At 38.1% G+C, this 14,890-nt stretch overlaps 2 protein-coding genes across 3 annotated transcripts; both read left to right on the forward strand.

Annotated features, from left to right (window-relative positions):
* The first annotated feature begins 6,845 nt into the window (after positions 1–6,845).
* Positions 6,846–11,418, forward strand: LOC103430993 (enoyl-[acyl-carrier-protein] reductase [NADH] 1, chloroplastic-like). 2 transcript variants are annotated; one of them, XM_008369139.4, is made up of 13 exons: positions 6,846–7,065; positions 7,748–8,059; positions 8,556–8,665; positions 8,762–8,817; positions 8,921–9,005; positions 9,093–9,140; positions 9,812–9,886; positions 9,970–10,081; positions 10,218–10,269; positions 10,351–10,402; positions 10,519–10,576; positions 10,848–10,946; positions 11,062–11,418. In XM_008369139.4, exons 2-13 carry the CDS (start codon positions 7,783–7,785, stop codon positions 11,214–11,216), a joined length of 1,179 nt encoding a protein of 392 aa, XP_008367361.1. In that variant the 5' UTR covers positions 6,846–7,065; positions 7,748–7,782; the 3' UTR covers positions 11,217–11,418.
* LOC114820849 (uncharacterized) lies at positions 11,372–13,172 on the forward strand. The gene has a single exon (XM_029092111.2). The coding sequence runs from the start codon at positions 12,052–12,054 to the stop codon at positions 13,057–13,059; it is 1,008 nt and encodes a 335-aa protein (XP_028947944.2). The 5' UTR covers positions 11,372–12,051; the 3' UTR covers positions 13,060–13,172.
* The last annotated feature ends 1,718 nt before the right edge of the window (positions 13,173–14,890 follow it).

Below are 14,890 nucleotides of genomic sequence, written 5' to 3' on the forward strand. Positions count from 1 at the left end.
ATTAATTAATAAATCATATGAAATAATTGGTTTAGTGAGTTTTTTTTTTTTTGGTGGAAATAATTGAAGATTTTTAAAATTAGGGTGTCAAAGCAGTTAAATATTTGGGGGGTTGGGTTCCGCTTGAAAGGGATCCTCTCCGAATCCATTCCATCTCATCCTCCTCATCAAACAATTCGAACCCTTGAAATTTAATTCAACAGCTAAAAACACGGACCCACTTTAAAAATTTTAATAACTTTAGACGTTTGATCAAATTTCAAAAGTCCGGATTGTTTGATGAAGAGGATTAGGTGAAAATGATCCGAAAAGAATCCTTTCCGGTTCCGCTTGTTGCAACCAATGTGCTGGGTTGCTGACGTAGGCTCCAATCTAATTTCTTACCTGCTTTTCGTTTTTATTACCTACCTTTTTTACGTTTTTATTATATAAAAATATATTTTTTATTAAGGTATTCACAAAATAATATTTGGTTGACTGTTTTTTTCTATATCATGACTTTTCTATTATTCTCAATTTATTTATGTTACTGTTGACCCTAAAAACTACCAAGCCTATGTGGCACGCATGCCAAGTAACTAGTGAGCTAACTACGTCTTTCAGTTGATGCGGGACGTGCCAACTCGTCGGCTGAGTTCGGCCGAGAAGTAAAATATGTTGATGTTGCATTGGGTGCGCTACTGACTTCTCTATCTTGCGATTGCGGCCGAGGAAGGAACACTCTCGGCCTTCGAGTTCTAGAGCCTGAAGACAAGGCTGCTAGTTCTACGAAGTTCATAAATCGTCAGCGCCGAATTTGGTCACGGTGATTATGTTTGTAAAAGTATAAGCACGCTGAATCGACACCAAACTATATGGACACAAGTATTCAAAGCAGATGTACGTTTTAATTGTAAATGTGGTTCGGCCGTCAGAATGCCGAACTCTAAATCCAACTTGTGAGTATCCAATCATAAAATAACTCGGTGTTCAATGCACCGAGTTTGGTGATTCGTAACACCTCACTCCGCCGAGAAGGTTCGTGAGATGACCTCTAACAATAAGGATTTGAAAACCCTTCTTGACTAAGACTTGGATAGATAACGAGCTGGCCTTGACGCAGTGCTGCTTATCCAAACTGAAGGTGTTTCGCGGTCGGTTGATTCTACGGCAACAGAGCTGTTTATCCAACCTGAAGATGTCCCCCGGTTGCCTTCACAGTGCTGTTTATCCAAATTAAAGATGTGTCGGCAAAAAAGAAAATAAAAATCTCAAGGTTGTTGAGAGGTTTCACATAGAGCGAGAGTTTGTGCAGGGCAGTTTGTGTGTTGAATTGGAGGCCCCTTTCCGTTGCCATTCATTTGTATTTATAAGACTGATGTATTTGCTTGGCACGGCTAGATAATTGTGTAGAGTTCGACTGCAACTCTAACTCGCTGAATAAAATCTGATCCGTGGCATAGACCAAACATATCCTCTGACTACAGTTCATGACTTTTCAAACAAGATAAAAAAAAAACCTACCTAGGCAAATCATATCACATCAAAAGCCTAGACCACCTAGACTTCTAATCTCGTAATAAAAACTCCATCAGAAACCTTTAAACCCATTTGATCACTTTCATCACCACCAAAAACCTAGCTTTTCTAGGCTTGTCTCATCAAGTCCATAGGCTGAAGCCTACTCCTTTTTTTTTATCTAGATATAATCATCATAATCACATCACATCACCATCTCACAATTTCACCCTTATCCCATGCATATCATTTATTCTGATAAAATGAATTTCAAATTCATTTTTAGCTTCAAGTATCGTCAAACATCCTAAACCAATTCGAACTGTACTGCTTGTTTGGGATATAATTTGCATCCTATTATCTGGTCTAAGAAGATGCAGATAATTCATATTAAAAGATAATTATTATGATAAAAACCATAATATTATCCTTTAACAATAACAAAATTATCTTCATTTTTTCATCCGACGGTTGGGAGCTATGCTCACTTAATGGCCTTGATTGCACGGGCCGATGGTGTAAATTTGGGTCCAAACATTGGCTCCCAGTTTCCTTGAACTTTAGCTCGTAAGCCAAATGGTTAAGGAAATCAATTGTTCGTAGCCAATAAAAACCTGTGACAGCTCTCGACTGCCGAGGTCAAGAAACATTTGGAAAGTTGAGAAAAATTGGAAGGGGGGTTGAGACAAACCACTCTTGGCAACTCGGCCTGTCATCCATCAAAGTCAACAACACAGCAATCATGGCAGCACACATTACACAAACACTTTTTTCATGTGAGCATGTATATCTACCGCAGGTCAAATGACTCGAGAGGAACCTGCTGTTATGCCCCTGATTCTTAATAACTTGCTGAGGAAACACGGTCATAGCTCATTTTGACCAAAGAACAACCCATGGTCGAAGAGACATGGTCCAATGTTTTACAGGCCGAATGATCCCGTGGTCAATATTGCAATTCCTGTGACTAAAAGGTCAAAAGTCTTAACGTTGGCACTCTTTCCAATTTCCATCATTGTCTCCAGCATGCATGGTTTGACAAATTAGGACTACAATTTGAATGACCCCACTTTACTGTAGGCCGAATATATATATATGTACTTGCCCACCAATCCACAAGCATGCATTGGGTGCTCAGCATGATATATCTTTTTGGCTGAAACTCCAATTTGCATGTCATGATACAACTCCTGTTTTGACGCCGAATTGTAACATTTCATGCTGGAACAGTTCATGTCGTGATTAATTTCTGCATGATATATCTTTTGGCTGAAATTCCAATTCGGGTGGGACTTCGTTCTGTTGTATTTGATTAAATGCCAAAATGTTGACCCTAAAAACTACCAAACCTACGTGGCGCGCAAGTCGATTAACTAGTGAGCTAACTACGTTATTCGGTTAATGCAGGGCATGCCAACTCGTCAACCAATCACGGTCGAGGAGTAAAATATGTTGATGTTGGGTTGGGTGCGCTACTGACTTTTCTATTTTGCTATTGCGGTCGAGGAAGGAACACTATCGGCATTCGGGTTCTAGAGCCTGAAGACAAGGTTGCTAGTTCTACGAAGTTCACAAATCGTCAGCGTCGAATTCGGTCACGGTGGTTATGTTTGTAAAAGTATAAGCATGCTGAATCAACACCAGACTATATAGACACAAGTATTTAAAGCATATGTATGTTTTAATCGTAAATGTGGTTCGGTCGTCAGAATGCCAAACTCTAAATCCAACTTGTGAGTATCCAATCGTAAAATAAGTCGGTGTTCAACGCACCGAGTCTGATGATTCGTAACACCTCACTCCACTGAGAAGGTTCATGAGATGACCTCTGCCAATAAGGATTCGAAAACCCTTCTCAACCGAGACTTGTATACATAACTAGTCGACCTTGATACAGTGTTGTTTATCCAAACTGAAGATGCTTCGCGGTCGGCTAATTCTACGGCGACAGTGTTGTTTATCCAAACTGAAGATGTCCGTCGGTTGCTTTCACAGTGCTGTTTATCCAAACTAAAGATGTGTCGGCGAAAATGAAAATAAAAATCTCATGGTTATTGAGAGGTTTCGCGTAGAGCGAGAGTTTGCGCATGGTAATTTGTGTGTTGAATTGAAGGCTCTTTCCGTTGCCATTGCATTTGTATTTATAGGACTGATGTACATGCTTAGCACGGCTAGATAATTGTGTAGAGTCCGACTGCAACTCTAACTCGCTAAATAAAATCTGATCCATGGCATAGGCCAAACTTATCCTTCAGACTGCAATTTGTGACTTTTCAAACAAGATAAAAAAAAACCTATATAGGCAAATCATATCACATTAGAAGCCTAGACCACTAGACTTCTAATCTCATAATAAAAACTCCATCAGAAACCTTTAAACCTATTTGATCACTTTCATCACCACCAAAAACCTAGCTTTTCTAAGCTTGTCTCATCAAGTCCATAGGCTGAAGCCTACTCTTTTTTTTTCTTTTTTTTTTATCTAGATATAATCATCCTAATCACATCACATCACCATCTCACAATTTCACCTTTATCACATGCATATCATTCATTCTGATAAAATGAATTTCAATTCATTTTTAGCTTCCAAGTACCGTCAAACATCTCAAACCAATTCGAACTATACTACTAGCTTGGGATATAATTCGCATCGTATTTATGTCTAAGAAGATGCAGATAATTCATATTAAAAGATAATTATTATTGTTTGTACCATACTTGACCAATCTCGAAACTACTGAGCACCAGTTAACGTTATACCGTCAAGGACCATAAGAGTTTCCCTCCAACCAGGAGGCCAATCACAGCGCGACGCGTGTCAATATCAGAAGCCAATCATAGCGCGACACGTGTCAACATCAGAAGCCAATCACAACACAACACGTGTTAATATTAGAATGAAACTAGAAACTCTCTTCTATAAATAGAGATCATTCTCTCACAATATTTCCGAATGTCATTTGTACTAAATCATTCACTTGTACTCACTAAAGGAGAGCTTGAACTTATGTACTTGTGTAAACCCTTCACAATTAATGAGAACTCCTCTACTCCGTGGACGTAGCCAATCTGGATGAACCACGTACATCTTGTGTTTGCTTCCCTATCTCTATCAATTTACATACTTATCCATACTGGTAACCGGAGCAATCTAGCGAAGGTCACAAACTTAACACTTTCTGTTGTACCAAAGTCCTTACTGATTTTGTGCATCAACAATTATGATAAAAACCATAATATTATCCTTTAACAATAACAAAATTATCTTCATTTTTTCATCCAACGGTTGGGAGCTATGCTCACTCTACAGCCTTGATTGCACAGCCCAATGGTGTAAATTTGGATCCAAACAGTTACTGACTATTTTACTTTGTTTTTTCCATGGATTATTTTTACTCTATCACACTTTATTTTTTTTCTCATGTGTACTTTGTTTATTTATGTTTTTAATTATTAAATTAAAATGTAAAAAATAGTGTGAAAATTGCTTAAGTAAAATAGTAAAAGTTAATATAGTAACAGAAGTTACTTGGGCTTTGGAGGCATGATTGGGCTGCAAAAATTATAGTTAAGGGCCCAACGGATCCGTAGCCACAAGGCCTAATAGTAGAAAAAGCCCACCCTTCGAAATCGTCATCAGCATGAAAGGCCCAACGCATCCATCCATAGTTATTTGTTCATAGGCAAGTCATCACTATATCTAAAACTAAATTAAAGAACCCTTTTTGTCAATTAAAGAGAATCAAAAAGACATCTTTTTTTTTTTTATCACAACGAAAAAATTAAAGATAGTAATGTAATTTTATAAAACTAAATTTTGCTGTTTTTTTTTTAATATCACATACATGTAAGTTTATCATTTGTAATTTTTTTTTTTAAAAAAAACCTCTCTCCCTTTCTCCTCAATTCTCTCTCACTCTCTTTCTCTCTCCTTCAATTTTAACAACCAAAGTAAAAAATTTCACATATTTTGTGTGTGGGCATATACTACTATATCTGTAAAACATTGCTTATAATTTAACTCTATGTGTAATTGTCCTTTTAAAAAAATATAGCAAGAATAAAGTTGTAAAATTAAATAATTAAATAATAACCAATCACACCGCATAGAAATTATATGAGAAAATCAATTGGCGCCCTTCATCACCCCTGACGTTGAAATCGATTTGAAAAAAATATGTGCCAAAAGACTAATATCTAAAACTACATCAATAAAATCTTCTTTGTTAACCAAAAGAGTGTAAAATGACAATTTTGTCTTCTACCACAAAACAAAATCACGAGCAATAAAGTAAATTCACACAAACTAAATTTTACCCTTTTTTATAGCATAACCCAAGGATGATCCTAACATCATCTAATTTTTGAAAAATAAAATATAAAAAAGAAACTTCTCTATGATCATATTCTTTTTTTTCTCCCTTTCTCCTTCCCATTTTAAAATAAAAACAAACAAATTTTCACACACAATGTGTGGGGCATATGCTAGTAAATAAATAAGGGAAGTTTCACCTATTTTCATTTTTCACATATTTTTCTTAATTTTCAGCTAATCAAATAGAAATTTAAAAAGATAAATAGCAAAAAATTAACAAATGTGTGTGGAAGGTAAATAAAAGAGTATGAATAGCACTCTCTATAAATGAATGTTATTTTTCTAACTCTAAGTATTTTAGTCACCTAATACTACTATCTAGTGGTATTTGTCTTCACTTGTAAGTGAGAGATCTTAAGTTTAATTCTCACCAAAGACAAATTTGAACCACATTATTGTTGGCTCATAGTGAGGCTACACCTACCCCTTCTCCCTTAGTATAAATAATAACAAGTACAAAAAAAAAACCTATAAGTATTTTACTTTAGAGGAGATTAATGTTAAGCAACACAAACTTGATTAGCCATAAAAGTTAAGGTATCGAACTCGTCATTCATGTGAGTTGAGTTTTAAACATTTAACTTACAAGTATAGAGAAATACTATTATACTACTGGTGGTGCACCATCAAGATGTTTTTATGAAGTAAAAGGCAAACTAAAATTGTCAATTAGAAGTGCAAGAGGCTTGTAATGCAGGTTGTTAGATAATTTATGTTCGAGTCTCCCTTAACCAGCATTGCTTGTATTCAAAATTTGAAAAACAAGAAAATGAGAAAAGGTTATTCTTTTATTAGTAAAAACTTGCTAAATAGTGTTAATCATTTACATTGGATTATATATTTGTATGAATTTTAAATCGTATAACGTGTCGTGTTTGAAATTGTTACACATAAGATGCATAAAATTTCTCTAATACACAAGCCCAAACCAAAAGGAGCAATAAGAACGAGGGCAAAAATATCATTTCACAAGGGCGCCAAAAACAACACAGCTCAACGATCTCTCCTACCCCTCGATCGGCATTTACAAGTTCCTCAACAGTCACCAACTCCAACCATCCAACAAACCAAAACCCTCGATTTCATCGAAAATCCCCCACACAAAAGCAGACAGACACTCACATTTCATATAAACACTCCAACGAAACCTCGTTCTTCTCTTCCCCAACACACCACAGCGCAAGTCGCAGGTGAGTCTTCGGATCTTTCTATGAAATGGGTTCAATGTCGACGCATCTCCACTGATTCCTGATCTGTTCAGACGTAGGATTTGATCATGTTGTTAGTATTTTAGGAATGTTTTCAGTCTGGGTTGATTTGATGTTTTGTGTGTGTTTAGATTGTGCTAGTGATTCAGTTAACTGAAAAGAACTAATCTTTATGTGATGTTGTTATTGTAATGGTCGTACCCAGTACACAAGGCTCCCGCTTTACGCAGGGTCTGGGAGAGGTGAATGTCGGCTAGCCTTACCCCCATTTATGGAGAGGCTGCTCCCAAGTCTCGAACCCGAGACCTACCGCTCATGGGCGAAGGCACTTGCCATCGCACAAGTGCGACCTCTTATGTTGTTATTGTAATGGTAATTATTAAAATCACTTAATCCAAAATATTTACCCAATAATTTGTGATAAAGTGGTTTTCCAGTGTGGAAAATGATGTGCCAAATTAGTTGTTCATCCTGTTAAGATTTAATTGCATCAGACGACACAGTTTACTGTTTCTTGATTTGTTTTTATTTTTATGAAGAAAAAAAAATGTTTAATTTACTGCCTGTGTTAGTAGTTAAAATCGGTATCGGAATATCTGTAATGATTGCTGATAAGATGTGAGAAGTTTGAACTTACTATCGTGTATGCTTCCTGATCTTGCAGAACTTTGATTCGGTTTCTTGTGATTTGTATCTAAAATGGCCATGACTGCAGCTCCCGGATCACACATGGCAGCGGTTAAGCCTTGCATATCGTCCTCTCAAAGAACTTATATGTCATGCACAGCAAAGTTCGGTACAAACAGCGAGGTGGGAGTTTGGAGAAGGCTTAAGAGTTCTTCGCACATCTCAGCAACACAGCCATTCTCACAGAGCTTGAAATCAGGGCCTGCGAAATCCGTGAAGGTTGTCACAAGAGCAATGTCAGGAGCAGCTGAGAACAGTCCACTACCAGGATTGCCTATTGATTTGAGAGGTCAAACATCTTTCTTCTAGAAATTGTGCTTAAGTACTCAATTTTGTAACGTGTATATGAGGTTCTGTGTTTTTCTTTGTTGTGACGAACTTGCATGTTAATGACACACAATTAAAGTTGAGCAACAACAATAGTTATTAGGGATCAGATATTTCTAATGAAGTTTTTCGTGAAGGTCTTTGTCATTATATTCAATGATATATTATTTTAGTTTACTGGGTTGTCACTTGTCACTAATGAATGCAGTGTATGGTTTACAATTTATAATTCCATTCTAGCTCTAAATCAAGAGGATATCAAAAGGAATGTGACTTCGTCTAGGAAGACATTTTTGGAAGGCAAAGCAAGACCATGGGATTGCTTTCATTGTTTAGATTATTTGGAAATGGAACTATCGATGTATTGGCTTTCTCAGATGGATTAGCTTCGTTGATAATTGTTCACACAAGAAGAACATCGAATCTGATGAATCTAACACTGAGACAGCTATTTGCAGGAAAGAGAGCATTCATTGCTGGTGTGGCTGATGATCATGGATATGGATGGGCAATATCAAAAGCTCTTGCTGCTGCTGGGGCTGAAATTCTAGTTGGTACATGGGTGCCGGTATGTAAATAGATATAACTGAATTCTCTAGTGATATTGGAGCCTTAACTGTTGACGAAAATGTATAGTTTTTTAATGAAGTTTTCTTTGGCATAGGCACTGAACATTTTTGAGTCCAGTTTAAGGCGTGGGAAGTTTGACGAGACACGCAAGTAAGAGCAGATCTTTCGTTTCCTGCATTTCATGCAAATCTATTGATGTTTATCTATCTGTGTCTAATTCAGGCTTTCCTTTTGTTTCTTTATCCCCTTTCAGACTGCCAGATGGCTCTTTGATGGAAATTACCAAGGTTTACCCATTAGATGCAGTTTTTGACAGTCCCGAGGATGTTCCTGAAGATGTATGAATCTCCTGATTTTTAGTTTCTGGAATATAAAATTTGAGCCAAATTATATTTGTAGTGATGCTCGTATTGTGTTTTCTGCAGATAAAAACCAACAAACGCTACTTGGGGTCCTCAAATTGGACTGTTAAGGTACCATTTTTGTTCACCAGATTACAGTTCAATTGAAGTTATTAAATTATTATTTTACCGGCTAGCAGATAATGAATAATCTTTCGGCCTTTAAGTGACGCATAGAGCCAAAAGGATGGGGGGACCTATCAGGGCATTGACTCCTCCCTTTCCCTCCAAAAACATAAAAGCCTGGATATAAGTTTGGCCTATCTAGTATAATTTCCCATAGCTTAGACCCGACAACAAAATACTGAAAGTTGTTCTCATATAACCCTGCTATAAGGAGACAGCAACCTCCATACCCCTAGTAATGTGCCATTCGTCGCTTATTAGATGCGATCTTCAAGATGAAAAATAGAATTTGTTAGAGGAATGATACTGAAAGTTATTCTCATATAACCCTGCTATAAGGAGACAGCAACCTCCATACCCCTAGTAATGTGCCATTCGTCGCTTATTAGATGCGATCTTCAAGATGAAAAATAGAATTTGTTAGAGGAATGATGGTTAAACTAAATGTTTCCAGATGAATTACATGCTTGAAATGTCTCAAGCTTATTTGCAAACATATAGGTTATAATTGAATATGGTCGAGCTCAAATTCTTGTTTATTATAGGTTTTGTTTCCAGATGTTGGGTTAAGAAATTGGCTCGGCTATATTGTCTGATTCTGTAAATATGTTTTGCAGGAGGTTGTGGAATCTGTGAAGCAGGATTTTGGCAGCATTGATATCCTTGTCCACTCTCTTGCCAATGGGCCAGAGGTGAATATTTCTTCCTTTTTGTAGGTTTTGCAACATTGTTTAAGATCTTCGTGTTACTTAGGAAGTAAATGTATCATTCACAGGTTACCAAACCTCTTTTGGAGACGTCAAGATATGGATATCTTGCAGCTATCTCTGCATCGAGTTACTCATATGTTTCTTTACTCAAGCATTTTGCTCCAATAATGAACCCAGGCACTACTCTAACTTTAGTACTTTCTTTCTCCTCCTCCTCCTTCTCTCCTCCGCTCTTCAATTTTCAAAATCCCGTGATGTTCTAGCAAGTGTTTTTAGACAGCCTTGAATCTAAAGGTAAATGTTATCATGGCAGGTGGTGCTTCACTCTCTCTAACATACATTGCTTCAGAAAGGATCATTCCCGGGTACATGTCTTCTTGCATTGATACTACTCGTCAATAGTTATCCTCAGAGTAAACTTTTGTTTTAAGCTATTTTACTTGCAGATATGGTGGAGGGATGAGTTCAGCGAAGGCTGCTCTAGAGAGTGACACACGTGTGAGTCTTTTGTCTGTTGTGTTTCTGTGTTATCTTTTTTATTGACCATTGTCTAGATTTTTCCTAATTTTTTGTAATCAAACTTATATATATCCCATTTCTATGCTTGAATTCAGGTGCTGGCCTTCGAAGCTGGAAGAAAGCACAACATTAGAGTTAACACAATATCTGCAGGTACTACAATTATTTTCTGTGACAGAATCTATCTTCCACTCTTGACCACCTTGAGGTCAAACAGTGTTTACGTTCTGAAACCAAAATATCGATGTTACATGCATGCATTTAATGATAAGCTAATTAGCTACATTCAATGTAAGGTGTTGATAAGCGATAGTGGCACATTTTTGTTATCGGGGCTTCAAACTTATCTAGACCTCGCATTTTTGTTAAACCCTCAATGCTGCATGCTTCTGTGTCCTCACATTTTCTTCTCTTGCTAATGCAGGACCATTAAGAAGTCGCGCAGCAAAGGCAATTGGATTCATTGATATGATGATTGATTACTCGTCGGAAAATGCACCCTTGCAGAAAGAACTATCTGCTGGTGAGTGATTTAAGTACACAACCAAATACAAGCATGAAAATCATATTTTCCCTTCTTCATTAGACACGATTTTACCTTGCAAACTTAAATGAACTTCAAACTTTCATGGACACAGAGGAGGTGGGGAACGCTGCTGCCTTCCTGGCATCGCCATTGGCATCAGCTATCACCGGAACTGTTGTATACGTGGACAATGGTCTGAATGCGATGGGAGTCGGAGTTGACAGCCCAGTTTTTGAAAACCTTGATATTCCAAAAGCCGCAAAGTAACTCTCTGTGGTAGTGCTAGAGGTCAAAAATAACATGGGTATGTATGCTGAATCCATCGAGAATTGAGGGTAGTAGGGTCTTTTTAGTTGGAATCCATTTTTGCTGTTGACATTGCTATGTATGCTGAATCCAAAATGACATTTGTTATTGGTGTAATTGTTATTCACAACCAAAATGAAAGGTGCGATGAAATTTGACATCATTTTTCGAATGGCATCAGCGTTTTCTTGACTGCAATTGCGCACGGGTGAGTCTTCCACAATCGATTGATTAGCACGGGTGACCTCTAGCAGCGATAGAATTTTGAAATTTAATTCCCGTTAAATTAGTTTTTGCAATTAATTTTTGCTAAAGAGTACTATTTTTTCTTTAATTCCCGTTAAATTAGTTTGATTTAATTGATTGAAAACATAAATTTTGAAATTTAATCTTAACCTAACCACTAACCACAAGCGATAGAAAAGTGAACATCACCTTCATTTTCGAAGGTGAGAAAAATGCTCGCCGTTTGGGGCGCTGTAGCAGCGAGCATTCAGCGACCAAATCTGCGCCTATACGTTACTACCACCAACTCAGCTCAATTATTTCCAAAATATTTAAAATTCACCACTTCCAAAAAAATCCAAAATTTAAACTTCGTGCCACGTGTCACCAAGTCGAGGGCTAAATCCTGACGAATCCACCCAGATGACAACTCCCACATGAATCTTCAAATCAAGCCAAACACTCAATTCACTGCAAAATTCAGTGTGACACCCCAACATAAAATCGGTTATAAATTTTACCCCCTTTTCCCCCAAAATTCCGAATTAGGGTTTTCTGCAACAACAAAACAATGAAAGCGTCCGTCAAATTCCGTGAGGACCAGAAGCCATTGATGCGAGCCAAGGTCCCACTCAGCATCCTGGGCCTCCCCTTCCAGTCCGGCATCGTCGCCGGCGAGTCCAAGGAGCTCACTCTCAACCTCGGCACCTTCTTCGAATCCGGGCCGTCCATCAAGATCGCGTATCGACCCAACGACGCGTGGAACCCTTTCTCCCTCGTCGTTAAGACCGGGACGGGATCCTTCGGATCGCCGATTTCTAGCTCCATGCTGATGAGCGCCGAGTTCAATCTCCTCGGCCGCGGGAGAAACCCTAGCTTCATGCTCCACTTCAAGCCGCAGTTCGGCGACTTCTCGATCAAGAAGTCGCAGTCATCGGTCTTCGAGAAGATCGTCGGTTCTCAAAACGACTCCGCTGTGGTGGAGACGCCAGTAGTGGAGGCGGAGTTTTCGGGAAAGAAAATCACGGTTTTGCCATCGGGGAATCCGGCGGATGGAGTTCTCACGGGTGTATTCTCCGGGATGGAGGTGGCGGCGAGGACGTCGATGCCGGTGAGGAACCGGGCTGTGGTGAGTTTGAGGTGGGGGGTTCGGGTTCCCGCGGAGGTGAAGAGATCTGGGGCGAATCCGACGGCGGGGATTGCTTTTCAGAAAATCCCATTCTTAGTGATGAACAAGATTGGGATCGAACACGTGGAAGGCGGGGATTCGAATGGCAAAACCACAAAGGCAGCGGCGGAGGATAAGGGGGTTACATTTCCGGGAAATGGTGAGGTGGCGGAGGCTTGTTTTAGGGTGAAGCATCAGCTGGAGGCTTTGCGGACGGAGAACGGGTTGCTGAGGAAAGCCGTGGAGGATCTGCGCCACGAAATCGCCGGCACCGCGAAGTCGATTGCTGAGAGTGAGATAAATGGGGGAAGTAGAAATTCGAGCGGGAAAGTGGATTGGCGGTCGAACGGGAATAAGAAGTCGCCGGAAGGCGATGTGGCGGAGGAACTGAAGAAGGCACTCGGTCACTGATGGGTGGCTCCGCCGTGCCGGCGCCTGAATTTGTGGAAATTTCGAAATCGTGCTAGTCTTGTAGTGAGCTATGGACTGAATAGAATCAATGGATTGTTTATTGATTTTGGTAATTTTGATTTTTGATCGATATTGTTAGATATTTTGTTTTTGTAAATTGCTGAATAATAAGGTTGGGGATACGGGGAAGAGGATCCTCTCCTGAGCTCAGCATGGATCAGCATGGGATCATCTGATCACGAAATCCGACTGTTCAAATTTAATCCAACGGTTTCAAATATGAACTATCTAAAGTTATAATAATTACAATCGTTGAATTAAATTTGAACAGTTCAGATTTTGTGGTCAGAAGGATCTCCATCCTGAGCTCAGGAGAGGATCCTCTTCCAGGATACGGATACCGATGAATTTTTTGATTAAAATTAATCATGCAATTGTGCTTCTAGTTTTAACATCTGTCATGTCACACATCATTTTGTTAATTTCTATCAGTTGATCTTCTTCAATTCATTCGATTCGATGGTTGAAAATTAGAAGTGTGTATGAGAAGTAAAATAGGGTATGTGGATATCATATCCCATAATTATCTTACCTGTCGTACAAAAGTTGTGTAAGTGCTAAAAAAGTACAGCTCCATGTTCCATGTATTTTAAGCTCATTCAACCTATGCGAGGATACTCAATAGGAGTCATGACAACTTGGGCTTCATAATTCTAGTTGTACGGCAAGTAGTTAACTGTCTTTTATCTTTTTCATTTTTAACAAACGATAGCATTAACGAGTTAAATTAGTTGTTAGGAAAGAGGAGGATCGTTGAGGATCGAAACCAGGATGCATAGATATGATTGCTTCATCTTCAATATACTGTGTTCCAGATTCAAATACTTTATATTCATCTTAGTGTATATTGATGTAGATTATCACTTGTAATAAAAAAAACATAGTCGAATGAACAAAGCCTCCTTACCAAGCACAAAAAGGGGCGGAAATTGTCATAATACAATTCTGCAAGACGTTATTTTCACATTTAATAATAATAAAAAAAAAAACTAAATGTATTACTTGCATCCCTATTGAAGGAAAAGACATATTTCACCTCTTGTGCATAACATGTTTTTACAGTATAAATTCTAAAATTGGAATCATTCAATTTTTAATCTTTATTTGAAGATTGTTCAAATGTAACTAAATAGAAGATTCATCATGAATTATAATGTGGATTTGTTTCATACTTTTGAAAGCATAAAGGATTATGAATCCAATAATTTTTTTGCAGAGATGATTTTTAAATAAAATTTAATAAAATAAACAAATCTAATCATATAATTTAGGATTAAGAACCTAAAACTCCAAACCATTATTCAACCTATTGAAAATGTCATATCCGTTAAGCATCAATTAAATTTTATTAAATTAGGGCTTGGACTTATTTTGTCTCCAAAATCAATAGATGGTCATGGAAGCATGACCTCCACCAAAGCTATCACCTTCAAACCCAATACACAGTCACCAATTGCACCCTACAACTCAAGGTCACTCCAAACAAAAGCAAAACAAATATGCTGTAGCGGCTGGGAGTGGTCAAGAAGGGTATCCACTTCACATCATCACCCACACAGATCACATAGAGCTTCAACATGTTATCATCTAGTGGCAGGTGCACTTGCTGACTCAGGACTTACAACAGGTCGAAAGTATTGGAAATAGACCAAATTCAATCTTGTAGGTTTCTCCTTTAATATCAAGATTATGAAGGTGATACATCGATATCAGCCTAAGTTCTTTCTCCCCTTCTTTCTTAGTCTTCCTCCCTTATTCCCTTATGATATTT

Source organism: Malus domestica, chromosome 14 (assembly GCF_042453785.1).
Source record: "Malus domestica chromosome 14, GDT2T_hap1".
NCBI classification, from domain to species: domain Eukaryota; kingdom Viridiplantae; phylum Streptophyta; class Magnoliopsida; order Rosales; family Rosaceae; genus Malus; species Malus domestica.

What these genes read in the sequence shown, in the direction of transcription:
- LOC103430993 (XM_008369139.4), top strand. Translation starts at nt 7,783, where the DNA reads ATGGCCATGACTGCAGCTCCCGGATCACACATGGCAGCGGTTAAGCCT. An exon ending in CTCTTGCCAATGGGCCAGAG is followed by an intron (nt 9,887 to 9,969) that starts GTGAATATTTCT and finishes TATCATTCACAG; the next exon opens with GTTACCAAACCTCTTTTGGA. An exon ending in TCAGAAAGGATCATTCCCGG is followed by an intron (nt 10,270 to 10,350) that starts GTACATGTCTTC and finishes TTTTACTTGCAG; the next exon opens with ATATGGTGGAGGGATGAGTT.
- LOC114820849 (XM_029092111.2), top strand. Translation starts at nt 12,052, where the DNA reads ATGAAAGCGTCCGTCAAATTCCGTGAGGACCAGAAGCCATTGATGCGA.